Genomic DNA, 27,905 nt, shown 5'->3' with positions numbered 1-27,905 from the left:
TATAGCCTGTAGCTACCACTAGAGGGAGCTGAGGTGCATACTGTGCTATTCTGGTGTATAACCTGTAGCTACCACTAGAGGGAGCTGAGGTGCTAACTGTGCTATTCTGGTATATAGCCTGTAACCACCACTAGAGGGAGCTGATGTTCTTAGTGTATACTGTGCTATTCTGGTGTATAGACTGTAACCACCACTAAAGAGAGCTGCGGTGTATACTGTGCTAGTCTGGTGTATAGACTGTAGCCACCACTAGAGGGAGCTGAGGTGCATACTGTGCTATTCTGGTGTATAGACTGTAGCCACCACTAGAGAGAGCTGAGGTGTATACTGTGCTATTCTGGTCTATAGACTGTAGCCACCACCAGAGGGAGCTGAGGTGCATACTGTGCTAGTCTGGTGTATAGACTGTAGCCACCACCAGAGGGAGCTGAGGTGCATACTGTGCTATTCTGGTCTATAGACTGTAGCCACCACCAGAGGGAGCTGAGGTGCATACTGTGCTATTCTGGTGTATAGACTGTAGCCACCACCAGAGGGAGCTGAGGTGCATACTGTGCTATTCTGGTCTATAGACTGTAGCCACCACCAGAGGGAGCTCTGGTGGTTAATGTATAAACTGTATGCTGGACACTCCTAAGCTCCCCCTAGTGGTGGCTGCAGGCAACCAAAGTATTCACACATAACAAACCTCATCCATGCTGTCCTTTACTTCTGGTCTTGCTCTGTATTAAATTGCTGTGGTGTGCTGCTGTGTATCTGTTTTTTTTATATCTCCTATATATCCTGTATATTATAATATAATTTATCAGTCTGTATACGGTAATGTCTTTGCCGCCATCCAGGTAACATTCTGGGGGTGATACGAGACCACCACAAGCTGGTGAACACCTTCCGGTTAATGAGACGAGCGGGTTACATCAACGAGTTTGTCTCCATCTCCACCAACCTGTCGGACAGATGCGTCTACATCTCCTCGGACGGGGGGCGGCTCTGCAGGTAATGTCTTTGTGCCGGTGAAATAATGAGGATTAAATAATAATGGCCGCCAGATAATACAGTCGCTAATAGAGAGCCCTGCACACTGCTTGTTAGGATTGTGTGCGAGTGACAGACAAGCAAGTGTCCGCAGGCCGCTGCTCCTTTTTGACTCGGCTGCTTCCCTTTAAGCACTCTTGACTTGCATGCCATCCATTGTGCTTGTGTCTCCACTTGGAGGAAGGGATTAAAGGGGCTTCACACCTCCGCTCATAGACGCATTTAATGGATGGTGTTACTCCTGCATCTAGTACTGTATTCAGGCTTCAACGCTAAAAAAGAGTATGGGGGAGATTTATCAAACATGGTGGCCCAGTTGCCCCTAGCAACCAATCAGATTCCACCTTTCATTCCTCACAGACTCTTTGGAAAATGAAAGGTGGAATCTGATTGGTTGCTAGGGGCAACTAAGCCAGTTTCACTTTAAACAATGTTTGATAAATCTCCCCCTATGTATGTAAACAAACAAGAGGTTCCAGCAGCACCAGAAAGGAAAAAATAAGTGGGTGCTAGTCTCACCGAACCGGACCCAGTTACGTATATAAATCCAGAAGAAGCAATGTGGAGACAGCACGTCCAAAAAAACTTCGCTTTTATTCACACCAGTGCAACGTTTCGGCTCTTATTGTAGCCTTTCTGCTTGAGAATGGCTACAATAAGAGCCGAAACGTTGCACTGGTGTGAATAAAAGCGAAGTTTTTTTGGACGTGCTGTCTCCACATTGCTTCTTCCCCTATGTATGTAGTTGCCGGTAGAGGTAGAAGCATAGGCCGCTTTGGCTGTCAAGGCATGATGGGAATTGTAGTTTGATACTACTGCTCTGAACCAGAGGTAGGGAACCTTGGGTCTTCAGCTGTTGCAAAACTACAACTCCCATCATGCCTGGACAGCCAAAGCTTAAGCTTTGGCTGTCCAGGCATGATGGGAGTTGTAGTTTTTCAACAGCTGGAGAGCCAAGGTTTCCTACCCTTGCTCTAAACTGTGCTCTTATCTCTATGTTCGATGGAGGAGGAGGACAGGAAGCTGAACAGTCAGGGTTCAGCTTCATGTTAAAACCAAGCATAACACTAGAAACTGGGAGAGTAACTGCACAATCACAGGTATGCTGCATTAACCCTTCCTCTTCTGTCCACGACGGATCGTAAAATGAACTACTTACCGTATTTTCTGAAGTATAAGACGACTTTTTAACCCTTAAAAATCTTCCCCGCCGTATGCAGCAACCCCTGTAAAAAATAAATAAATAGAATAAAAAAAATGATTCAACTCACCTATGACCTGGAACGCAGGTGAGTTGTGTGTGTGGGTTGTTTTTTTTTTTTTTTACTTCAGTTAACCCATGCCTGACCGCAGCAGGGCTCCCGCTAGCAAACCCTGCTGCGGTCAGGCAGGGGTTAACTTTTTCTGGCGTATAAGGCGAACCCCTGAAAATCTTCTTGAAAGTCCGGGGTTGTCTTATACCAGGGGTGGGGAACCTTTTCCATGTCGAGGGCCGGTCGGGCATTAATAAAATCATTCGAGGGCCGCATACCGTGTGCGGCAGTTAGTAGCGGGGGTTTGCAGCACCCAGGACAAGGCATAGTATTGTTCCCCTAGGTCCCCTGCTATTGTAGTTAACCCCCAGTGATGCCCCTTGTAGTCTAGTTAACCCCCAAGTCATGTCCCTGGTAGCCTAGTTAACCCCCATCAGGCATGTCCCTGGTAGCCTAGTTATTCCCCCCCCCCCCCATCAGTCATGTCCCTGGTAGCCTAGTTATTCCCCCCCCCCATCAGTCATGTCTCTGGTAGCCTAGTTGTCCCCCCCATCAGTCATGTCCCTGGTAGCCTAGTTGTCCCCCCCCCATCAGTCATGTCCCTGGTAGCCTAGTTGTCCCCCCCCCATCAGTCATGTCCCTGGTAGCCTAGTTGTCCCCCCCATCAGTCATGTCCCTGGTAGCCTAGTTGTCCCCCCCCCCCCCATCAGGCATGTCCCTGGTAGCCTAGTTGTCCCCCCCCCCCCCCCCCATCAGGCATGTCCCTGGTAGCCTAGTTGTCCCCCCCGTCAGTCATGTCCCTGGTGGCCTAGTTGTCCCCCCCCCATCAGGCATGTCCCTGGTAGCCTAGTTATTCCCCCCCCCCCCCATCAGGCATGTCCCTGGTAGCCTAGTTGTCCCCCCCATCAGTCATGTCCCTGGTGGCCTAGTTGTCCCCCCCCCCCATCAGGCATGTCCCTGGTAGCCTAGTTATTCCCCCCCCCCATCAGGCATGTCCCTGGTAGCCTAGTTAACCCCCATCAGGCATGTCCCTGGTAGCCTAGTTGTCCCCCCCCATCAGTCATGTCCCTGGTGGCCTAGTTATCCCCCCATCAGTCATGTCCCTGGTAGCCTAGTTGTCCCCCCATCAGTCATGTCCCTGGTAGCCTAGTTGCCCCCCCCCCATCAGTCATGTCCCTGGTAGCCTAGTTGTCCCCCCCCCCCCCCCCCCCATCAGGCATGTCCCTGGTAGCCTAGTTATTCCCCCCCCCCCCCCCATCAGGCATGTCCCTGGTAGCCTAGTTGTCCCCCCCCCCCCCATCAGTCATGTCCCTGGTAGCCTAGTTGTCCCCCCCCATCAGTCATGTCCCTGGGGGCCTAGTTGTCCCCCCCCCCCCCCCCATCAGTCATGTCCCTGGTAGCCTAGTTGTCCCCCCATCAGTCATGTCCCTGGTAGCCTAGTTGTCCCCCCCCCCCCATCAGTCATGTCCCTGGTAGCCTAGTTGTCCCCCCCCCCCCATCAGTCATGTCCCTGGGAGCCTAGTTAACCCCCAAATAAAAAAATAAACATCCCACTCACCTTACCTCCGCTCCCACGCAGTCCAGGTCCTCTTCTCTCCCAGGTCTTCTGTGCCGGTCTTCTCCTGCAGGCGGCGCGCGATGAAATGACGTCATCGCGCGCGGCCCGCAGGAGACTGAAGACACGCGCCGCTCTGCTGGGGAAGAAGCCGGCATAGTAAGCATCCTCCGGTGTCCGCCAGCTGTCACAGACCGGAGGATGCGGTGTATGCCGGCTTCTTCCCCAGCAGAGCGGCGAGCATCACAGGGGAGCTGCGGGCCGCGGGCCGCATCGGGAGGTCTCAGGGGCCGGATGCGGCCCGCGGGCCGGAGGTTCCCCACCCCTGTCTTATACGCTGGAAAATACTAGCCTAAACCACCAGGCATCCATATATTAAAGGGGTTGGCCTTTCAATGCCCTAGAACACCAGGGATCCTTGCACTCACTTTTTTTCACAACCCTAGATCACTAGGAACATTGACAAGTTTGATTGAGGGGGCTGGGAGCCAATGGCTGCTTACCCTGTCAAATATTGCCCTGCATTTAAAGTGGTTGTTCACCAAAAAAAAAAAAAAAAAAATTTCTTTCAAATAAACAGGTGCCAGAGATTTGTAATTTACATCTATTAAAAAATCTCAAATCCCAGTACTCATCAACTGCTGTGGGTCCTGCAACAACAAATCCACATAGGAAACCTCTACTGCTCTCAAAAATGGTAAAAAATACACCACTTTCTGCAGGACATAAGTATTGGAAGACTGGAGATTTTTTTTTTTTTTTTTTAATAGTAAGTATTTTATTAAGTAAATTACAAATTTTGGCACTTACTTTCTTGCCCGAGTGCTGATGCTGGCCCGGTCTGGCTAGCAGCACATCCAGAATTCCGGACAGTTTCCAGATGCGCATCCAGAGCTGTCCACAGTTGCGGATGCTCACATACGGTTCTATGGGACATCCATGCTTGAATTCTGGGCAAGTATGGGACTATATTTTCAGGGCCTATTTTCCTGCATGGACACCCTTCAAAAAGGTCCTTAAGTGTGTCCCTGTCCAATAGAACTTTATGGATCAGGAAATCTATCTGGATTACCTGATAAGAAATGCGGATAGATTTTCCTTATGTGTCCAGATAGCTCTGGATGAACATTCAGGTTAGCACTGTACTGAATAAACCTGCGGCGTCTCTCTACCATGATGTCACCATTTCTGGTAGAATCGGAAGCAGAATTGGTTATTTTTTAATTACAGCGGAAAATCGTCCAAATCTTGCGGAGGCTAATGAATTTTTCTTTGGGAGCCGCTCGGTCTTTGAGGGAGCTCACTCAGCTGGAAAATGTCATGCTTTTGTATTGAGGATATAAAGGGGCCTCTAGCAACAGTTTGCACCTGGCAGAGGCCTATCAATCCCGACCCATGATGTTGACAGGAGATACAAGTTTATTAAGCTAAATAGAGCTGTATTATATCAATGGGAGCAGTCATAGGCTGCGGGCCAAGTTACACGCACACTGCATGTTATCTGCTAGGCCTCCACAATATGGCCGACCCGGCTGTTGCCAGTCTTCTTGCAAACCCCAATACTGTCTATGACAGCTCGGGGTCCCCTGAGTTTTCTGCATGCTGGGGGTTGTTCTCCTAAACAAAGGATCTGGTACCAGTGGTAGAATCTGCCCGTATACATGGGAGAATAGGAGCTGCCAATCTCTATCCCTAAAGGCTTCATAGTCCTTGATGCCAAATGCACAACTTCTGCTTACCATGTAGATTGTTGCTGGGGAGTGAAGTTTTATTTACTTATTTTCTTTAATTTTTTTTTAACTTTTTTATATTACCATTCTATACAATTCACCAAATAAAAACTACAAAAATAATAAAAAAATAAATATATATATATATATATGTATATGTATGTAAATGTGTGTATGTATATATAAAATAAAAATATATATTTTTTAATTTTATATATAGTGTGTATATATAATAAATATATATATATATTTTTAATAAATAAAAAAATTAATTAATAAAATATATATATATATATATATATATATTATATATACACACACACACACACACACACACACACACACACACACACACATATATATATATATATATATATATATATATATATATATATATATATATATATATATATATATTTGCGGAATTTGTATACAATGGGAATATAAAGTCATTTTTATTTATAGTTCTATATTATTATCCCAGATTTTAGTGACCTCTCATGCACTTTTAGGCTAAGTTCACACACATAGAAAAGCAAAATACAACAGTAAAGTAGGTATACAACATGCGCGTTAATGTATTACATTAAAGTCTATAGGAATAGTGCCACTCTAGTCTATGGGCGGCCTGTGGTATTGCAGCTCCACACAGTTCAATTGGGTTAAACTGCAATATCACAAATATCACAGCGTATTGACAAGAGTACAACTACTCTGCTGCAAACGATTTAAAGAGATTGTGTACGTGAGACAAACCTGTAGGGTAGCTTGGGTAATCGGGGTAGTTCTCATGGTTAGTGTCTCTTCTTAAAGAAGATATCTTTATCCTGTGGGTCTAACGCTGAGAAGAATGTAATGGGGTAAAATTATAAATTTTAAAAAAGGATGTAAATTCTGTTTTCAAAAACTATACGGTTTTCCAGTACTTATCAGCTGCTGTATGTCCTGCAGGAAGTGGTGTAGTCTTTCCAGTCTGACACATTGCTCTCTGCTGCCACCTCTGTCCATGTCAGGAACTGTCAAGAGCAGTAGCAAATCCCTATAGAAAACCTTTCCTGCCCTGGACAGCACATCCTGCCCTATTGGACATAAGATGCTATACCTGGGATTAGCAGTGCTACTTCTATCCCTAACCTTAGTGTATAGTAGATGCAAGTGTGCTTGGCTGTTTCCATATTTTGTATGCAGAGGGTTATACACATGCCTGGCTACCTCTACATATAGCTCCTCATGTTAGCGGACCTTCCATAATTGCGGAAACCAAGGATGTGGGGCAACCATTTCACATACATGTTGTACTATAAAGGTTGTCTGGATAGGTTCTGACTTACTGAATATCCTTTTCTTACAGGCCCTACATTATTGTTAAGAAACAAAGACCGATGGTGACCAACAAGCACATTGTGGAGCTGTCCCAGGGTTACAGGTTAGTGGTGATTATAGTGGGTTATAAACAGTAGTTTATTATACACCGATCACTGCAGACCAAGCGTCAGTCATTGTCCCACAGTCAGGGCTTTGCACAGTCTGTTCCCTGCAGTAGTAATAGCTTTCTGTCAGCTTGTAAAGTAAGGCTTAGGGCCTTCAGAAACATGGCGGCTGAGGTGACTAGTAGGGACTCTGTTATTAAAAGCCAAACTCTATTTTCTAGTTGATTGGCAGCAGAGAAAAAAAAGAGACTGATTCTGTCCAAAACCTGCTCCCAGCATAGTAGGAGGTAGACTTATTCTGCAGTGACAGTAAGTAGACATTATATTAGCTGCCAAAGGGGGAGGAATACGCCCGAGGATGGTAAGGAGACTTGTTCTCTACAAAGCTCTCTTTCAGCAGAGGAGGAAGGAGACTGATTCTGTATAAAGTCTTATGTGAAGAAGGTAAGGAAACTAACTTTGTCCAAAGCCCGCCCCTACCATTGGAGGAAGGAGACTGATTCTGTCCAAAGCACGCCCCCCAGCAGATAAGGAAGGGGACTGATTCTGTCCAAAGCACGCCCCCCAGCAGATAAGGAAGGGGACTGATTCTGTCCAAAGCCCGCCCCCCAGCAGATAAGGAAGGGGACTGATTCTGTATAAAGTCTTATGTGAAGAAGGTAAGGAAACTAACTTTGTCCAAAGCCCGCCCCCAGCAGAGGAGGAAGGGGACTGATTCTGTCCAAAGCCCGCCCCCAGCAGAGGAGGAAGGGGACTGATTCTATAGCTGCATTTACACAGAAAGATTTATCTGAAAGATTTTTGAAGTTAAAGCCAGGAACAGACTATACACAGAGCAGGTTATAAGGGAAAGGCTGAGATTTCTCCTCTTTTCAAATCCATTCTTGGCTTTGGCTTAAAAAATCTGTCAGATAAAGCTGTGTGTAAACGCAACCTACCTCACTGCGACAACACTAGTCGTTCCACCGCAGTGATTTGAATGGTTTTAAAGGGTAAATGGACAATTCCTTTAAATTTAGATTTTCGATATAGGTGACCAGCTTTATTGCCCTATTTCACCATACATAAAGAGCACTCAATAGCTGCGTATACTACAGCCCTCATAGACCATTAGTATGGATTTTTTTTAAAATCCATTCTCCATCCAGTCATTCCATTAATTCACGCTTCCTCACATAATTTACTCCAAATGAAAATGCTAATTCTAAAGACCGTCGGATAACTAGATGCTAAATAGAATAAAATGGGGCATAATAGGAGGATTTGGATTCTCCTTAGTGTAGACCTATTAGTATCAAATAGAGAGAAAAGAAATATTACCAGGAGTATAGAGGGTCTTAAGTGCAGCAAGGCTCTTACAAAGCGATAAGAAGGAATAAAGCCGATTCTCCCGAGGATGAGGCTGACTCCTTGTGCCTGCCAGACGAGTTGAGCAGGTGACGGCTCCTGGGAGACGGTGTACGGGATTGAGGGTGATGATGTGAGCGGCAGGACTCGGTCCTCATTATTTCGCTGACCGTTTGCAGGAGCTTTGAGGATTTTCTGCATGAAAGTCTGGTGGAATATTTGGACGTGAACGAAGAGAACGATTGCTACATATCGTTGTATGAGCACTCCATCAACAAGTAAGTCGCCGTTTTAGCCTCATGTCTAAATTTTAGTTCACAAAACTATTATGCGAATGTACATATCCTGCAGATAAGTGATCCATAAAAAATATTCATACTCACCTGCTATGATCCCCCACCCTTGCCCGATCCCCGCTGCCCACCACTTCCTGTTTTTTTTTTCACTAGAAGAAAGTGCCCACTCACTTAGCCAATCACTGGCTCCATTAGTAGTCATCTCAGCCAGTGATTGGCTGAGCAGGTACTTTCAAGAAGAAACCAGGAAGTGGTGAGCAGGCTCCGCTGGAGGGGGGGGGGGAATATTGCACCCGGTGGATAAAGATTGTTTGTTTGTTTTTTAACCTAAAACAAATCACCATTAGGGTATAAACCCACACACCGTATATGCAGCGTATTTACTGCTGCGATACGCAGCAAAATCGCAGCAAACTCGCAGCAGATTAGATCTAAATAACTGAACACAGCATGAAATCTGTACCAACAAATCTGCTGCGTATTTGTTGCGTATCTGCTGCATATACGGTTTGTGGGTTTATACCCTAAAACACCTTTTAAAGGAAAAGTCCAGGCTTAACCTTTTTATTTCAAAACCGCCGGAGGGGAGGTGGCTGAACAACATGTGCTCACCTCCCCGACTCCAGTGCTGGGGTCCGCTGTCCCTCCTCAGCCGTTGATTGGCTGAGCGGGCCTGACGCTTCACATCCCAGGTCCCCACTCAGACCAGGAAGCTGCGGGGAATCGGAGCGGTTAACAGCGGACCCCAGCGCTGGAGCGGGGGAGGTAAGAGCTGCTTGTTTTGTTCACCCAGCTCCTCCCCAGGTGTTTTGGAAAAAAAAGTTTGAACTTGGACTTCCCCTTTAAAGGGTTCAAAGAACACTGTTACTTTTAGGAGCAGCGTCACCCTGGTGTACAGGTCGGTACTAGTAGTATTGCAGCTCAATCTCATTCATTTCCACGATGAGCTGCAAGAACATATACAACCAATAGACAGATGTGGCATCCAGGATTAGGAAGAGCACAGCTACTTGGAATAAAAGCACCACCCCTGTCTTCAGGTATTATAGTTCAATTTAGTGGAATGAAGCTGCAAAACCCAAACTGAGGACAGGAGTGGTGCTGTTTCTAAAAGAAAGCGGCCATGTTTTTCTAAGCCTGGATAACCCCTTTAGTTCTGTTGTGTCACATAGATTGATTTAATCGCTTCATGAACTGTTACTGTCTGCTCTTTCATTATATTATCTGCTATATCTTATTTCATTTTATGCTTTTATACCTCAAAGTAATGAATGGTCTGATTTTTCTTAAGGCACACCACCCATTTGGAGATTGAGCCCTTCACGTTGCTTGGGGTTTGCGCCGGGCTTATCCCGTACCCCCATCACAACCAGTCCCCAAGAAACACTTACCAGTGCGCTATGGGTAAACAAGCTATGGGTAAGCTGTCACCATACACATGATACTATCAGCCAAAGCCACAGACAGTGGACAATATGGTGTACAGGCACCTTAAAGGGAAACTAACAGCAGGTTAGAAGCATCTAACCTACTGTTATGTGTCTTTTGTACTCGGAGCATTGAGGATGAAGGTAGTTTCGTAACCCTGAGCCATCGCTATGCAAATGAGGCAGTTTGGTGCACTGGGGGCGGGACTACCACCCTGCGTGCACTGATCCACCCCTCCTAACGGGTGGTAGTATACCAAACCGCCTCATTTGCATAAGGAATAAACTACAATTTTTCCCTAAAACTGTGCTGAGGATCAAGGTAAGGCAACTACCCTTATTCTGAACGCCCCCATGCGCTATAGGGACATAACAGCAGATTAGATGCTTCCAACCTGCTGTTAGTTTCCCTTTAAGATGTCAGGTCATGTGACTTCACCTAAAGCATAATAGCGATAACAAAACTGAAAATTTGTCTTTTACGGAGGTGAAGAACACAACATATTGCTCAGTATCTGTGTTGTTCATCAGCGACTGAGAGATGACTGAAGGGAAGCAGTCGGCTGTCTAGCTGCTGCAAAACTACAATTCCCACCGTGCCTGGACTTAGCAATTATCAGCCAATTGCATCCTTGCTGATGGCTTCTAGATAACTTTTTTTTTTTTCTAACTTTTAGCCCCCCTGTGCGCCCCCACAGTAGTATATAGCCCCTCTGTGCTCTCCTCCAGTAGTATATAGCCCCCCTGTGCACCCCCCAGTAGTATATAGCCCCCCCGTGCGCTCCCCCAGTAGTATATATCCCCCCCTGTGTGCTCCCCCTCAAATATAGCCCCCCTGTGCGCTCCCCCCCCATATAGTATAACATAAAAAAAACAAACACTTATACTCACCTGGATCCGGCATTTCCTCTTCTCTTCGCTCTTGTGGCCGCACTGCAGCAGTCACTAGAGGCCGCTCTCCCCTTGTCCTGGCGTAGGCGCAGTGATGTCACTTGAGCGCCGAATCCAGAGGCACAGTGCGGCCTCTTGTGACTGCTGCAGTGCGGCCACAAGAGTGACTGACAGGGAGGGAACCAATGGCTCCCTCTCTGTCAGTGCTGCCGCACGGTAACTATGAGCTCATAGTTACTGTGCAGAGCGCAGCTCAGTATACAGGTATACTGAGCTGCAGAAGGGGTCCGGACAGCTGGCCTCCGCGGTCCGGGTTCGGACCGTGGTCCGCCAGTTGAGGACTCCTGATATATATTATATTATAGTATTGTAATATTCACTTAATGTAAATTTTACGACTATTATAATAGTTCAGTAGCTTCAGCTTAGTTCCTTGACTGATGTGGAAGCGCAGGGCCCTGATTTTTGCCTTCCTTTCCTGGAAAACATTGAGTTTCTTGCCACACACAGTCAGACAGGATCAGTGTGTACAGAAAGCCAATTGAGGCCCGCTCAGGCCTTTTGTAGTCTTCCCTCTGAATGAGATTTCTTCCCTCTCCCTCTCTCTTTTTGTTTGGAGTGTCATTTGCAATTCATTGTCTGTGTTTTCTTGAGGTTGGTGTATTCAGCTGTCCTGACCCCGGGTCCTGCACATTTAGCTCCTTGGATACAATGCTCTGACGTTACTGCCGATGGTCGGGATACAAAGGCTGCAAGATATCTTAAGCAATAAAAAAGCCCTTTGTTTCTGTTTTGTTATTACGAAACACCTGAATAAAGAATAAGGAGTCAGATAAAAAAAAAAACCTACGTGAAAGACAGGATTGGCACCAGACGCCTGATGAGTATTAATATGTCATAAAGGGATGAATAGCGAGTGGAGCTGGAGATATAACAAAACGGTCTATTAAGTTTCTATTAGGTAGGGATTATATCCTTGTGTGTGTACAGATATACGCCACGCTTGTCCAGAGGTTTTGTCTGGTACTGCTTGATTATCTGCGGCCTGTGGACCGGTGGAGCCAGTCTATATGCAAGACAGCCATGTTTTTGTAATCTTATATGGTCCTGGCCCTTAAAATACATGGGAATTACAAAAAGTTCATGGTAAGAGCAATAGGACGTTTCCATACCACCACCTTTATTTTATTGTTCGTGAAATATGCATTCGCCATCATGTCTCTGCTGATGGGCGGCACTGGCCTTATTTTCTGTCATCTACCAATCCAACTATGTATCTATCATATCAATCGTTCTTTAATGATTATATTGATTGTATTTCTGCAGTTCTCCTGCCCCAACCTGTGGCTCCTCTGCCCAACCTCAGTGCATTTTTGTGGCTCTCCTGGCCTATCTCAGTCTGTTTCTCCGGCCCCCCTGTCTATGTATTTTCATGGCTCCCCTGCCCAAGCTGAAAGCATTTCCGCGGCTCTCCTGTACCAACCTGTGACGCCCTGCTGTACCAGTCTTTACCAGATGTAATTGTGGTTCCCTAGTGGTTCCCACTTCTGCCTGTCTCACTGCTATATCTCTGGCTCTTGATATTACCACTTGTTTGCTGCCCTTCCTGTGGCTCCCCTTCCCTACCTCATATTATTTCTGGGTCTCCCCGCTGCCCTATATATTTTTTGGTCACCAAAATAAGATCAACATTACATATCAAATGAAGAAATTTTAGAGTAGTCCAAGGATGAACAAATGGCCACATTACACCAGACCGCCTGTATGGACTGACCACCCTCCACATTACACTAGGTCAGTGCTTCTCAAACTGTGAGGCGGGCCTCACCAGTGAGGGGCCCCCTAGTTGTTGGTGAGGCCCAGTATGATCTGCACAGTCTTTTTGCTGTTTGCAGAAATCTCCATTTTAGCAACATTATTCATTTATTTTGTACCTAATTTATTAGTATATAGAGCTTGGGAGATGGGTGAAAGGTAGCCCTAGCATTATTTTCATAACTTTTACCACAGATAGTGAGGCCCAGGCATCCTCCTGGCCAGTCTGGTGAGGCCCAGGCATTGCCTTGGTCTGTTGGGTGAGGCTCTATTAGAAAACCTTTGAGAAGCACTGCACTAGACCACCGCCTGTATGGACTGACCAACCTCCACATTACACCACACCACCGCCTGTATAGACTGAGCAACCTCCACATTCCACCACACCTCCTGTATAGACACCACACTGCCTGTATAGACTGACCAACCTCCACATTACACCACACCACCACCTGTATAGCCTGACCAATCTCCACATTACACCACCGCCTGTATAGCCTGACCAATCTCCACATTACACCACACCACCGCCTGTATAGACTAAGCAACCTCCACATTCCACCACACTGCCTGTATAGACTGACCAACCTCCACATTACACCACACCACCACCTGCATAGCCTGACCAATCTCCACATTACACCACCGCCTGTATAGCCTGACCAATCTCCACATTACACCACACCACCGCCTGTATAGACTGACCAACCTTCACATTACACCGCCACCTGTGTAGCCTGACCAATCTCTACATTACACCACACCCCCTGTATAGACTGACCAATGGCCACGTTACACCACACCGCCTGTATAGACTGACCAACCTCCACATTACACCACCGCCTGTATAGACTGACCAACCTCCACATTACACCACCGCCTGTATAGCCTGACCAACCTCCACATTACACCACACTACATGTATATACTGACCAACCTCCACATTACACCACACCACCGTCTGTATAGACTGACCAACCTCCACATTACACCACCCCGTCTGTATTGACTGACCAACCTCCACATTACACCACACTACATGTATATACTGACCAACCTCCACATTACACCACACTACATGTATATACTGACCAACCTCCACATTACACCACACTACATGTATATACTGACCAACCTCCACATTACACCACACTACATGTATAGCCTGACCAACCTCCACATTACAACACACCTCAGCCTACATATATGTGTATAGTAATAGATTTTTACCTCACAGCTCATCACTCTTATCCTTGCACGCTGGGAGTTGTAGTTCCCGACATCTGGAGAGCGGCAGGTTTGCAGGCCTCGGTATTATACCTCTTCTCCCAGCTGGATGTTGGTTTCATTGCGCTCGACCTTTATCATTCCTTAGTGTTTCTTTATGTGTTATTAAACCAACAAAATGCGCTGCGATCACTGCTCGGGATCAGGCGCTTTGTGCCCGGGACCTTTTGTTGTTTGGAAATCACCTGCATAATAACCTCAGTAATTTTACACGGCTATAAAATGTTTTGGAGGAATTCTCAGCCCAACAATACGAAACATCTGACATGTTATGAGCTGAAACCTAATGTGAAATCGGCTAGAAAGCCTTGTGTTCTGCGGTGGGCTAATCACATCAATATGGCGGGGGTCTGGCCTGTTACAGCTATAGGCACAAGCCGCGTATTTATCACCCATTAACTATGGGAAATATGGAGGTTTACAAAAAAACTATATATATATATATATATATATATATATATATATATATATATATATATATATATATATAAAAATATAGAGAGAGAGTTAGATAGAACAGGGCAGTCTCGTAACTACTTAAAAGAATTGTCTAGTTGTCTCGAAGACCCATTATCATGCTGTTAGGAAATTCTGAGTTAGAGGGATTATCCAGGATTAGGGAAAAAAAACACAGCTACTTTTTTGCAAAAACAGTGCCACCCCTGTCTTCAGGTTGTGTGTGGTATTACAGTTCATCTCTGTTCACTTCAGTGGGGAGTGATGCTGTTTTAGGAAGAAAGCAGCCATTCTTTTGTAAGCCTGGATAACCCCTTTAATTTAGGGAGAGTCCTCATCGCTTGGTCAGAAAACAGATGCAAAGAGTGTCTTTATGCCTGGAGGACCCGTCCTGTCCTGTGTTCAACTCCTACATTAATTTGAATCTGAAATGTGTAATGCTTAATTTTGCCTGTGGGGGCACTGCAGGGAAAATGTATCCTTACCAGGTTTCCCTAACAGATAACAGCTGAGCACTGGTGATCCCATTGTGATCATCTTATTGTCAAGAGGCACCTGTACTTAAAGGGGTTATCCAGGGTTAGAAAAAAACCCACAGCTACCTTCTTGCAAAAACAGAGCCACTCCTGTCCTCCGGTTGCTTCATTCACTCCAATGCAACTACAAAACCCCGCACCCAAACTGAGGACAGGAGAGGTGCTGTGTCTGGAAGAAAGTGGCCATGTTTTTTTTAAAAAAAGATAACCCCCTTTAAGTAGTTATTGTTCATAGTAGATAAAAGGGTTTTCCAAATTTTTATAGTGCTGGTGGATTTAGGATTAAATCACAGTCTGTCCCTGCACAGCGCCCCCCTGCAGGGAACTGCAGCACAGCTTCATGTAAGTCACTGGGGCCTGCTGCATTTCCTTGTGCAACCAGTAGGTGGAAGGAAAAACTTTAAAGGGGCTGCACTGCTGAATCAGTGTTGTGGCCCCTTAGTACTCAAGATCCTGTAGGTCCCCAGAGGTCAGACTTCCATAGTCACTTAGGGCCCTATTACATGGGTAGATTTGGCCGATTATTGCTCTTTTTAATAGAGACCATGATCAGCCGATTGAATAATTTAATATTTTTATATTATTTTTTATTATTTTTCTCTTGTCCTCAGGGACTATTGGCTACAACCAGAGGAATAGAATCGACACCTTAATGTACTTACTGGCGTATCCACAAAAGCCGATGGTGAAGACGAAGACTATAGAACTTATAGACTTTGAGAAACTTCCCGCCGGACAGAACGCCACGGTGGCAGTGATGAGCTACAGCGGGTACGACATTGAGGACGCCCTGGTCTTAAATAAAGCTTCATTGGATAGAGGTGAGCGACGTGTGCACACTTGGCCAAACTGAGCGTGCATATGTATTGGGTAAATGTAAAAACGTCTAGACATCTGTTGATGGTAGATCACTTTAAAGGGGCTATTCAGGACTTGAAAGACATGACAGCTTTCTACCAGAAACAGCGCCTCTCTTGTCCTTAGTCTGGGTGTGGTATTGCAGCTCAGTAAAATGAGATTAAGTGTAATACCGCACACAACCTGAGGACAGGGGTGGTGCTGTTTTTGCAAGAAAGCTTTGCTTTTTCTAATCCTGGAAAACCCTTTAAAAGCTTCATCTCCCTTTTTATTCTGCCTGTGTCATGTGATTCCCGGAGGCTACGGCCCTCCATTTATTCATTCCTACCTTCTGTTTGCAAAACAAATTCCGTCCATATCTTTATTTTATGTTGGTCTAATTGGATTGAGATGGGGGGGGGGTCATTAGTGAGAAATAAATGAGTCTCTCCAGTCTCACCTTGCCTCCTTTATCCACCCCGCACACGCCAGCCTTTTCATCCCCCCTAATAGACAAGATGGCCAGGGCCGGTTGCTAAGCTCCCATAAAATTATTCCCAGACATCTATCATTGACATTAACGGCGGCTGTTGCTTCTTTTGCGTCGTGTCAATACAAGTGGAACTAAATAGGAGATTTTTTTTATTTTTTTATTTCTGTAAAATAGAAAAATGTGTTTCTGTCGGCCCATTGTGTCCGATTCACGGCCACGTCATTCAATAGCTCCCTAAGCCGTGTTCCAGCCGTCTTTTTTTTTTTTTTTGAGAAGTGGCTAGCGGTAAGCTTGTACGGCCCTGTTGCCCATTACTGAGCACGCCATAAAGCAGAGGAGTGCGGAGGCAGAAAAAGGCCTTTATATTTGGGTCCTGGGACCCGGGGCTCTTGGTTTACGGAACAATAAGGCGGAGGCGTCTGTCCATCGGGTGATGGTAATTGGAGGTGCCAGTCCTTTGTCAGGGACTATTGAAGCTTGGTGCTCATCTCTCGGGGTCTCTTGCAGGCACATGTAGCCCTTTAATAGGGATTTAATTCAAGACCCTCAGTAAGTGACCCGTGCTCGGGCGATGTGGCGTCACTTATGTACTAGTTAACAGACTTGCAAGGAGATACAGACACCGGCACTACTGCCATATGGTTAGGACCCAATACTGGATGGGGGGAGTATTCCCATGCACAGTTGTATGTGGTGCTCTCTTGCTATAGCCGAAGATATACAGTCTCTATATCATCCACAAAAAGAAACATGCAAGGGCACTCACCAATCCGTGCTTGTACTTTATTGTTTCATCTTGTTAAAACATGGGTTAGCAGCCAGCGAGGACGCCAAACACCTTTAGCATGACAGCTGTTTCGCCTTTACACGCTTCGTCAGATTTATTCGTTATGTACTAGTTATCTGCTGGTGAATGATGATGATGATGTTTCAGGCCTATATATTTTTTATTTATTTATTTTTACCCTATAGTTGGTATGAATGGGTTATTCTCATCTCCACAAGTTATACACAGCATAGGGATCCTACCTTTGGTATCGCTCCATTCACTCTCTATGGAGCTCCATAACATTGCCAGGCACTGAGCTCGGCAATGTTCACAACCTCTGTGAACTTCATTGAAGTTGTCTCCTTTTCCATGATCAGTGGAAATACCCCTTTAAAGGGGTACACCGGTGCTCATAATAAAAAGCAATCAATCAATCAAACATAGTTTTTCCACTTACCATCCCTCCGGAGTCTCCGTTTGAATTTGCCACTGTTTGCACATCCCTGAAGCTCCAGTTAGTGGCTTCATTCTTTTCTTTACTTTCTGGTTTAGGGTTCCCATGATGCACTTTGTCTCCTGTTATGTCTGTCTCTGTAAAACTGTTAGATGGCTTACAGCTTGTTCAGCCAATCAGAGCTGAGCAACCTGAGTCATCTGACAAAGGGAGGCCGGCCTAACAGGGCTTAGACCCGCCTCCCTCTTGATGATGTCACTGTCACAAAATGTCTGCCACAGAACGGCCTGGGGTCAACAGTCATTAGGTAAGAATGAGTTTACTTTACTTCCTGGTGGGGGGAAAAGATAGGGAAGGGGGGCAGATAGGTGATTGAATCATATTACTGGATGGAACTAGAATGTTTTCATTCACAGCAAGCATAGATCTAAACCTACACTACACCCCTCACCCCCCAGTAAACAGTAAACTGCTGTCATTACTATTGCACAGTGAATACAGGACTGTTTTTTTTTTTTTTACTGATTTTGCATCACATCACGCCAATATATATTCCATACTCGCTGATGATGTAGCTGAGCTGACGCGTGCATGGTGTAGCTATGTGCTGCATAACCAGCATATAGCTACACCATGCATGCGTCAGCTCAGCTATGTCATCAGCGAGTATGGAATATATATTGATGTGATGTGATGCAAAATCAGTAAAAAAAAAAAACAGTCCTGTATTCACTGTGCAATAGTAATGACAGCAGTGAGCAGGAAAGAAAGCTAAGGGGGCAAGTACGCAAATGGACCAATCAGGAAAATGGATGATGGGAAATGTAGTTTCCTATCTTGGTTATAGATCGGCTTTTAGAAAAACTTGTAACTCAGAAATGGCAGCAGCAAGAAAGACGGGAGATGGCTCAAAATACTCAGGGGGACTTGGCGAGTAAGACCAGCTAGGATTTTATATATTCGCTCTTAGGTGGTTAACCCCCTTTAAGGGCTATGGAGGTAAAACAGATCTCCAATAGAGGCAGCCCTAATGTTATATCATCAGGTGTGATCACTGAAAGTAAAGAGTAGACGCACTCTGTGGAGTGCTGTTCCCCATCAGCTGTGATAGTCTTTTCTCAGTGTTCCTCGGGGGCGGGGTTAGCAGCCTACATAGATTCTTTATAGATCTTTGTCTGATTCAGCTTTGTCTGAAGCTAATCACTGAAGAAGAGACCCATGTCACCAGAGTGCAAAGGGTCTCCGCATCGATCAGATTTTCTAATCCGTCACTATGATGCATCAGGAGTTTTTTTTAAATCAGATAAACTTTTAAGCTGCGTTCACACTACGTATATTTCAGTCAGTATATTTCAGTCAGTATTGCAACCAAAACCAGGAGTGGATTAAAAACACAGAACGGATCTGTTCACACATTGTTGAAATTGAGTGGATGGCCGCCATATAACAGTAAATAACGGCCATTATTTCAATACAACAGCCGTTGTTTTAAAATAACAGCAAATATTTGTCATTATATGGCGGCCATCCACTCAATTACAACATTATGTGAACAGATCCTTTCTGTGTTTTTAATCCACTCCTGGTTTTGGTTGCAATACTGACTGAAATATACATATACTGACTGAAATATACGTAGTGTGAACGCAGCCTTAAAGGGATTCTCCATATCAATTAGAATTCTGACGTGCGTGGTCCTATGTTACAGGAGTTAGAAAAACGTGGCCGCTTTCTTCCAGAAGCAGCACCACTCCTGGGTGTAGAGTTTTGCAGCTCCATTCCTTTAAAGTGCATAGAGCTAAATTGTAATAACTCACACGGTCTGAGGACTGCGGGTGGCGCTGTTTTTATGCAGGGAAGAAGTTGCTTTTTTCCCCATTCCTAATAACCCCTTTAAGCTGTTGCTCCTTTCCTCCTAGGCTTTGGACGTTGTCTTGTGTACAAAAACGCCAAGTGCACCCTGAAACGTTACAGCAACCAGACGTTTGATAAAGTGATGGGACCGATGTTGGATGCCACTACGCGCAAGCCAATCTGGAGACATGAAATCTTAGACGCAGATGGCATCTGCTCCCCAGGTAACTACCTCTAGTCCAGGTATATGTATCTCAGAATCAATACAGGAATGGGGAACCTTCGGCCCTCCGGCCATTGCAAAACTACAATTTCCATCATGCCTGGACAACCAAAGCTTGGCTTTGGCTTTCCAGGCATGATGGGAATTGTAGTTTTGCAACAGCCGAAGTACCGAAGGTTCCCCATCCTTGCTCTGTTCACATCACATGGCACTCAGCCGAGCACACGCATCTATTGCGGGATCGGGAAGAATAGCTGTTGGCCGTATAAACGTTCAGCCGACCGCTATACAACCTGTATGGCTTCACCTAATGATATCACAGATGTTAAAATGGAACCGTAAAGAAGACGGCGCACTTCACTGCACCCACATAGAAGAGCCGCCGGAGTAGATTATCCACTCCTCCCTGCTGGGCCTTCTAGCTAGATTTTTTTTCTATATTGGAATTTTTTAAATCACTAATAAGAGTACATACATAGACCGACGCTCACGGCCAGCTTAGTGGTTACATCACATTCTAGAATTCTCGTCCCTTGGTTTTTAAATTTTTTATTTATTTTTTTTCCCCCCCTGTGGAAAAAAAAAACCTTAATGCCGAAAACTTTCTTTCTCCTAGGGGAAAAAGTAGAAAACAAACAAGTGCTGGTCAACAAGTCCATGCCGACCGTCACCCAGACCCCTCTAGAGGGCAGTAGCGTGCCTCAGCAGCCACAGTTTAAAGATGTGCCGGTGACGTAAGTGACTTTGTAACTTCAACTTGAAAAAGTTTGTGTTTTTTTAAAGGGGTTATCCAGTGCTACAAAAACATGGCCACTTTTCCCCCTCTCTTGTCTCCAGGTCAGGTGTGGTTTGCAATTAAGCTCCATTTACTTCAATGGAACTGAGTTTGAAACCCCTCCCAATCTGGAGACAAGAGAGGGGGAAAAGTGGCCTTGTTTTTGTAGCGCTGGATAACCCCTTTAAAGGTAATAAGCTAGACATGTCTTTAAGCAGAGAACCAAATCATCTTAAAGTTGTATTACGACGGAATTAAAAAAAAATTACGTTTTACCTTTCTTTAATAAAGCTATATAACTTTATTAAAGAAAATAGACACATTTTTACTTTGGCAGCAGCAAGGGGCAACAAGGCTCCTCTGCTGCCAACAGTGGCTATGTCAGGAACTGCAGGGCTGCACAAGCCCTAGTCCCCAGCACAGTTACATAATGCTAGCACTGCTGCATGCAGATGCCGGGGTTTTCCCTGATGTCTGTTATAATATATGTTAGCATTACACTTGGGGAAGCTGTCTTTGTCATTAGTCTATACATAAGTGTAGAAGACCAAGCAGAGAAAACTGTCAATCAGTGCTTGCTCTGCTACAGGGCGCCACGGCTTCAGCGCTGCTGACACAGACCGCTTCCCCAAGTGTAAGGTCCATTTTAATCTTGGGGTACTATTACACAAAGCGATTTTTCAACAATTAACAATCTCAAACGACCGCTATGGCGAACAATTACACGTTCACCCAATTACACGGAACAATGATCGTTCTTGCGGTTGTCTTGTTGTTGCTATTGTGTTCGTCGCTACTGCGAATGATCTGCAAACGATCAACGATAAAAGTAGGTCCAAATTCTATTAAACGACCAACGATTTCTCGTTGGTCGTTTAATCGTTGTCTGCTATTACACTAAGCGATTATCGTTCAAATCCAAACAATCTAACGATTTTTCGAACGATAATCGTCCTGTGTAATAGGGCCCTTAACATGTATTATATAGATGTCAGGGGAGGCCCAGAATACTGCCTGCAGCAGTGATATGTAACTAGGACTTAAGCAGCCCTGCAGTTCCTAACACAGCCAGCCAGTGCTGCCACTTAATGTAAAGAAAAAAAAAAAAAGTAATCTACAATAGAATTCTTTTAGTAGTCTTTTTCTGTTCTTTCTTTACAGCTACAAAGGCTCCACCGAGTCTTATATAGAAAAAGTCATGATATCCTCGAATGCAGAGGAAGCCTTTCTCATAAAAATCCTACTGAGACAAACAAGGAGGCCGGAAATCGGCGATAAGTTCAGCAGTCGGCATGGACAGAAAGGTACGGTAGCTTCTAATCTTAATCTTAATACATTCACTTTTTATAATACATAAAAAACACGGTCCATACGTAACAGACACAGACATTGACACCCAATAGTGTGCTCTATGTACAGTGTAGTTTCCTGATGGGCACCGATGAATGGGGGGAAACAACTGATATACAACTGGAGATACTGATGTAGGACTGTTACAGAGCAAACTGGAAAGAGGAATGAGGAGGGGTAATGGTCCACCCTACTCTATACCCAAATCTCCTCTTTCCCTGCCTTTTGGGGTACCCACCTCCTTAACAGGGGGGCCCCAACCACGATGACAGTCCTTCTCCTGTTGTAAGTGTCCAGGAGAAAACAAAAGAAAGAAGAAACAGAAGACAGAAAAAAACCTCAAACCACCTACAAAACAAATAATTGCAGCAGCGACATCAGTAAATAAGGTACATGTTCCATATACAGTACTTGTGTCCGACGCGTTTCTAGCTTCCAAATCCGAGACGGATTCATCAGGGAACACACACAGCACTCCAGGAGGGATGTGCCCTCAAAATAGTCACTGCTGATAATATCTCCTCTCAACGAAATGGACCTCTTACACTAAAATACACTGATAAATGGTAAAAAGGGTTACTTGTGATGTATATGGTGGTGGGGGACACGGGTAACAAACCCACCCAGTATTGCTATGCTACCACTCACAGAAATAGCTGGACCAAAGCCCCATAGATGCATATAACAATGGTGGTAGACCAGGATGGAGGTACTTAGCTGGGTCCCAAGAGAGTCCATGATCCCCCCCCCCCCCCCCACGGTGAGAGGGAGATACTGAATGATGGTATCGTCGGCATCTCCCTCTCACCGTGTGGGGATATATGATTTGCATGGCTTGTGCTCCATTCATTATCTATGTGGCTTCCATACATTGCTGACTAGGCTAGTCATTGGGCTGCTGAGCCCAATACAATATCTGTATCTTCACAGATATCTCTATCTTCAGTTCATAGACCTGTTTCACAATGGACACGCTAAAGGGGTTATCCAGTGCTACAAAAACATGGCCACTTTCTTCCAGAGACAGCACCGCTCTTGTCGCCAGTTTGGGTGCAGGTTTGGAACTTGCAACCTAGTAGCCTGTGTTACTCACTGAAGGCCAGGCACAGCAGCAGGAAGCAGGAGGCCCAAGATGGCAGTGGCCTGTGTGTGTGTATGTCTATATATATATATATATATATATATATATATATATATATATATATATATATATATATATATATATATATATATAATATACCAACAAAACACAACACTGCAGTTTCGGGGTATTTGCCCCTCGTCAGTGCGGAGCAGGATTCTGGCTACTGGGGCAATGAAAAATAGACCAACAAAACACAACAATCACTGAACTCAAGGAGAACAGTGAAAAATTCCAATGGAGTACTCATTTACGAGTCTCCATTGATTGTCCCATACAAAATTTGAATACGCAAAAAAGGGGTCCGTGGAGCCTCAGTTACGAGTCTCAAAACTCGTATATATATATTGTGTGTTTACGTTTAAATATATACTTACATACATATATGTACCATTTCTCTGTGTATGTGTGTGTAGATAGATAATCTGTGTGTGTGTATGTGTATATATATATGTATATGTGTATATATGTATGTATATGTATGTATATATGTATGTATGTGTGTATATATATATATATAATGTGTGTGTACCGTTTCTCTGTATGTATGCGTGTGTGTAGATAATCTCTGTGTGTATATATATATATCTATATCATATCTATATCTGTAAGTATATATTTATACGCAAAAATAACACACACATATAGACATACATACACACATATATAGATTTAAAAACACACATTTTATTTATACACACACATTATATACACACACACACACATATATATACATACACACATATATATGTGTGCGTGTGTGTATATATAAAATAATGTGTGTTTTTAAATCTATATATAATGTGTGTATGTATGTCTGTGTGTTATTTTTGTGTATAAATATATACTTACAGATATAGGTGTGTGTGTGTGTGTATATATATATATATATATATATATATATATATATATATATATATATATATATATGCGCACACACACACACACACTTTATTAACACACACAGATGGATATACACACAAATATATACAGTATACACATATATATTATATACTATAAGCCGTTCCTTTCCTCCATGACAAGACACACACCCTCTGTGACCACCCTCCTGAGCAGTGGCGGCGGCGGCTTCTGCCCTGTGCTCACACCTAGCCCTCCCCGCCCGTCTAATATTGGCTGGCATGGCTGCCTCACTCCTCTGATCTGCAAACCCTTTTTGTGTGAGGTGCTAATCCGTTTTCACATGACAGACTGAGAAATGCTCTTAAAGACCAGTCCTATATTGATTTCTTTACATCAAAGCAGCCGCCTCCTTTCTATTATTTTTTTTCTTCTTCTCTACAACTCAGAGGAAATAGCGAGCAAAGAAACAGTTTAGGGAACGGATTCCTCCTCCGGCTCCTACAAGTTTGTAGGTTTCTCCTCTTTGTGCGGCCATTGAGCTGCTGATTTATGTGCGGCCCCCTTTCTTATTGCGGTAATACTTTGTTGTAAGCCCCGCTCGCTTACAGCTTATACTTTGTGCTCCGGCGTGTTTCTATTCTCCGTCCGTTTCTTCTGCTTTTGTGATAATAAGGCATTAGATTTAGTGATGAGGCTCCATGACGACGTGATTTTACCTCATGTACATTTTGTCAGGCCTTATATATGTAAACATGAAGCCACACCCCCCTTCTAGTTAAGCCACACCCCCAGCCAAGCGTTTAAAATTCTAATTTTCTAAACAGTTTAAACAGTTGCCTGTAGCAACCAATCAGAGCTCATGTTTAATTTTACCACAGCAATTTGAAAAAACAATCTCTGGTTGCTAGGGGCAACAGACATTTCAGACAGGGTGGAGGCTGAAGGTTCCCCATCCTGGTCTAGGGGTTATTAAGGTGTTTACCAGGTAATGGTTACATACTTGTCAACGTTTAAAGGGGTTATCAAGGGTTAAAAAAAGTCTGCTTTCGTCTGTAAAAAGCACCACCCCTACCTTCAGGTTGTGTGTGGTATTACAACCTGACTACATTCACTTAAGTGGGACTGAACTGCAATACCACACACATACTGAGGGCAATAGTGACGCTTTTTCTTGTAGAAAGCATTAGCGTTTTTCTAATTCTTGATAACCCCTTTAAATCTAGGAATAGAAAAACCTAGTGGTTTCCTTCCAAAAATAGCGCCACCCCTGTCCTTAGGTTGTGTGTGGTATTACAACGCCTCCCATTCATTTCAGTGGAACTGAGCTGTAATTCCTCACACAAACTGAGGATAATAGTGGTGCTGTTTATGAAGAAAGTCTGCTTTGTTTTTCAAATCTTGGACAACTTCTTTAAAGGGGTTGTCCAGCAAAACCCTTTTTCTTTTAAATCAACTGTTATTAGAAAGTTATATAGATTTGTAATTTACTTCTATGAAAAAAAATCTTAAGTCTTCCCATACTTATTAGCTGCTGTATGTCATGCAGGAAGTGTTGTTTTATTTTCAGTCTGACACACTGTTCTCTGCTGGCATCTCTGGCCGAGACAGGAACTTTCCTGTCTCTGTTTTCTACAAATCCCCATAGAAAACCTCTCCAGCTCTGGACAGTTCCTGTCTCGGCCAGAGATGTCAGCAGAGAGCACTGTGTCAGACTAAAAATGAAAGAACATTTCCTGCAAGACATACAGCAGCTGATAAGTATGGTAAGACTTGATATTTTTTAATAGAAGTGAATTACAAATCTATATAACTTTCTGACACCAGTTGACTTGAAAGAAAAATATTTTCGTTGGAGTATCCCTTTAAATTTACCCTAAACCTGAAATTTCGATCATCAAAGAAAAATTCTCAAGATCATTTCTCTGCTTCCAAGATCTCTGCTTGCTGCCATTTTATTATACAGCTTTCATTATGTCCTGAGCCTAATAATCTGCCCTGGTCATGCACAGTTCTGATAAGTATGCTGTAACAAGCCATGCCCCCTTAGTCACATGACCAGGACTGATTTATTTTTTATTTTTTGGACTTAAAGGTAGTTATCCAGCAAAAATCTTTTGTCTTTCAAATTAACTGGTTTCAGAAAGTTATATAGATTTTTAATATGCTTCTATTTAAAAATGTCAAGTCTTCCTATACTTATCAGCTGCTGTATGTCCTGCAGGAAGTGGTGTATTCTTTCTAATCTAGTGCTCACTGCTGCCACCTCTGTCCATGTCAGGAACTGTCCAGAGCAGGAGAGGTTTTCTATGGGGATTGTATACTGCTCTGGACAGTTCCTGACATGGACAGAGGTGGCAGCAGAGAGCACTGTGTCAGACTGGAAAGAATACACCTCTTCCTGCAGGACATACAGTAGCTGATAAGTACTGGAAGACTAGACAGTTGCTGGGTCTGTCCTCTCCTATATAACCATCTATAATGGCGGCTAATGGCTGAGCTCCAGGACCATGTAGCCGTGAGCCGGGCTCCTTTTCATCCTCCAGGGTCTAAGTCCACGTCCCCAGTTCCATCCATGAATTCCCTATTAAATGCTCATTTGAAGGTAAGCAAATATTTAGCCCCCTCTCCCCTAACTCATTGAGTGACCCCTGACCCCCCCGGCACATTGTTTGCAGTGTGTTGCGGGTTCTCTCGCTCTCCCGGTTTATGGCACAGAATAAAATTACAGTCATGTCCTCTGACAGTTCTCCGCTAAGCCCCCCCCCCCTCTTTGCGGTATGTGTGTTTTGTCAAGTTCCTGCGGTCGCTGTATAATAGAGCCGAGCATTGTGAGGTTTTCAATTAATCAGCTCCTTTGTCTGATGTACCACTATGCAAATGGATTACGCCGCGGCTTTCAGGGGCTTCTGGGAACGCAGCGCTACAAATCCATTGTCCTTCCTCCCAAGTTAGAAGTAGAAGACTCATATAATTTCACTCTGCTGTTTAACTAGGAAAAGCGCACACAAGTCAGTGGAATAGGTGCATGGGGGGGATTCTATTTTCTTGCATCACTCTTAGGCTGGGTTCACACTGCGTTTTTGCAATCCGTTTTTTTTTCCCCCATCCATTTTATGCAAAAATCTGATGAAAAAACTGATGCATTTGAGTGCATCTATTTTTATTAGTTTTTCCATTTTTCATTCATTCTAAAAAAAACAAAAAAACAAACAAAAAAAAAACGTCAAAACGTACACAAAAACGCGGTTGACCACGTTTTTGGGTACACTAAAAAAGGTTGAGCTTTGCGGGGTTTTTTTTTTTTTTCCCCTTTAATTATGGAAGTCAGTGGAAAAATGAATGCACACACATACACCAGACTTTGCATCCGTTTCTTTTTTTTTTTTTGCATAAAACGGATTGCAAAAACACAGTGTGAACCCAGTCTTAGGGGTATATTCACACCATGCAGATTTACTGCAACAGATCTACTTTTTTTTTTTTTTTTTTTTAAATTATTCAGAGAATCGGCATCTAAGGTTGGGGGTTCACGCTGTGTTTTCCTGATTTCCATTTTGATACATATAATTTAGTGTTTTGTTTTTTTTTATAAATATAAGTCAGTTGGCATACAGCATTACAGCAGCAGCCATTGTTAGCATCAATTAACGTACATGTTAAACAGACAAAAACACGGTGTGAACCCGGCCTTACAGGAAAGTATTGAAATGCAGGAAGGTGAAATATAAATATATAGTGTAGGCGTTTTAATAGACAGCCTTAAAAATAAAGATAGAGAAATTTATAAAATTATTATATATATTATATATAATATATATATATATATATATATATATATATATATATATATATATATATAATTATATTATATTATAATATATATATTTATTTATTTATGACTTGAAACTGGTTGGCTATATTTTGCATACTGTAGTAAAATAATAAAGTTTGTATGTTTGTAATATTTTACAAATCATGTCTGTGTAATCTAATACATTGAGGCTATATTCACACCATCAAAAGGGAAAAAAAAAATCCAGCATTTAAAGGTGAATATCGGCCGTTACTTTATTACAACAGTCATTAT

General features: G+C 43.8%; 1 protein-coding gene across 1 annotated transcript in view; it reads left to right on the top strand.

Moving 5' to 3' along the window:
• The window catches only part of POLR3B (RNA polymerase III subunit B), an 81,766-nt gene that overhangs the window by 42,627 nt on the left and 11,234 nt on the right, over positions 1–27,905 (top strand). Inside the window, exons 16-23 of the mRNA XM_069968694.1 lie at positions 843–996; positions 6,925–6,999; positions 8,530–8,628; positions 9,938–10,065; positions 15,670–15,879; positions 19,531–19,689; positions 20,305–20,422; positions 21,625–21,767. Of these exons, the coding sequence (XP_069824795.1) occupies positions 843–996; positions 6,925–6,999; positions 8,530–8,628; positions 9,938–10,065; positions 15,670–15,879; positions 19,531–19,689; positions 20,305–20,422; positions 21,625–21,767 (1,086 nt within the window). The remainder of the gene's footprint in view (positions 1–842; positions 997–6,924; positions 7,000–8,529; positions 8,629–9,937; positions 10,066–15,669; positions 15,880–19,530; positions 19,690–20,304; positions 20,423–21,624; positions 21,768–27,905) is intronic.

Source organism: Dendropsophus ebraccatus, chromosome 1 (assembly GCF_027789765.1).
Source record: "Dendropsophus ebraccatus isolate aDenEbr1 chromosome 1, aDenEbr1.pat, whole genome shotgun sequence".
Classification (NCBI taxonomy): Eukaryota; Metazoa; Chordata; class Amphibia; order Anura; family Hylidae; genus Dendropsophus; species Dendropsophus ebraccatus.
Note: the sequence above shows the minus strand (reverse complement) of the source record. Positions and strands in the feature narration are given on the sequence as shown.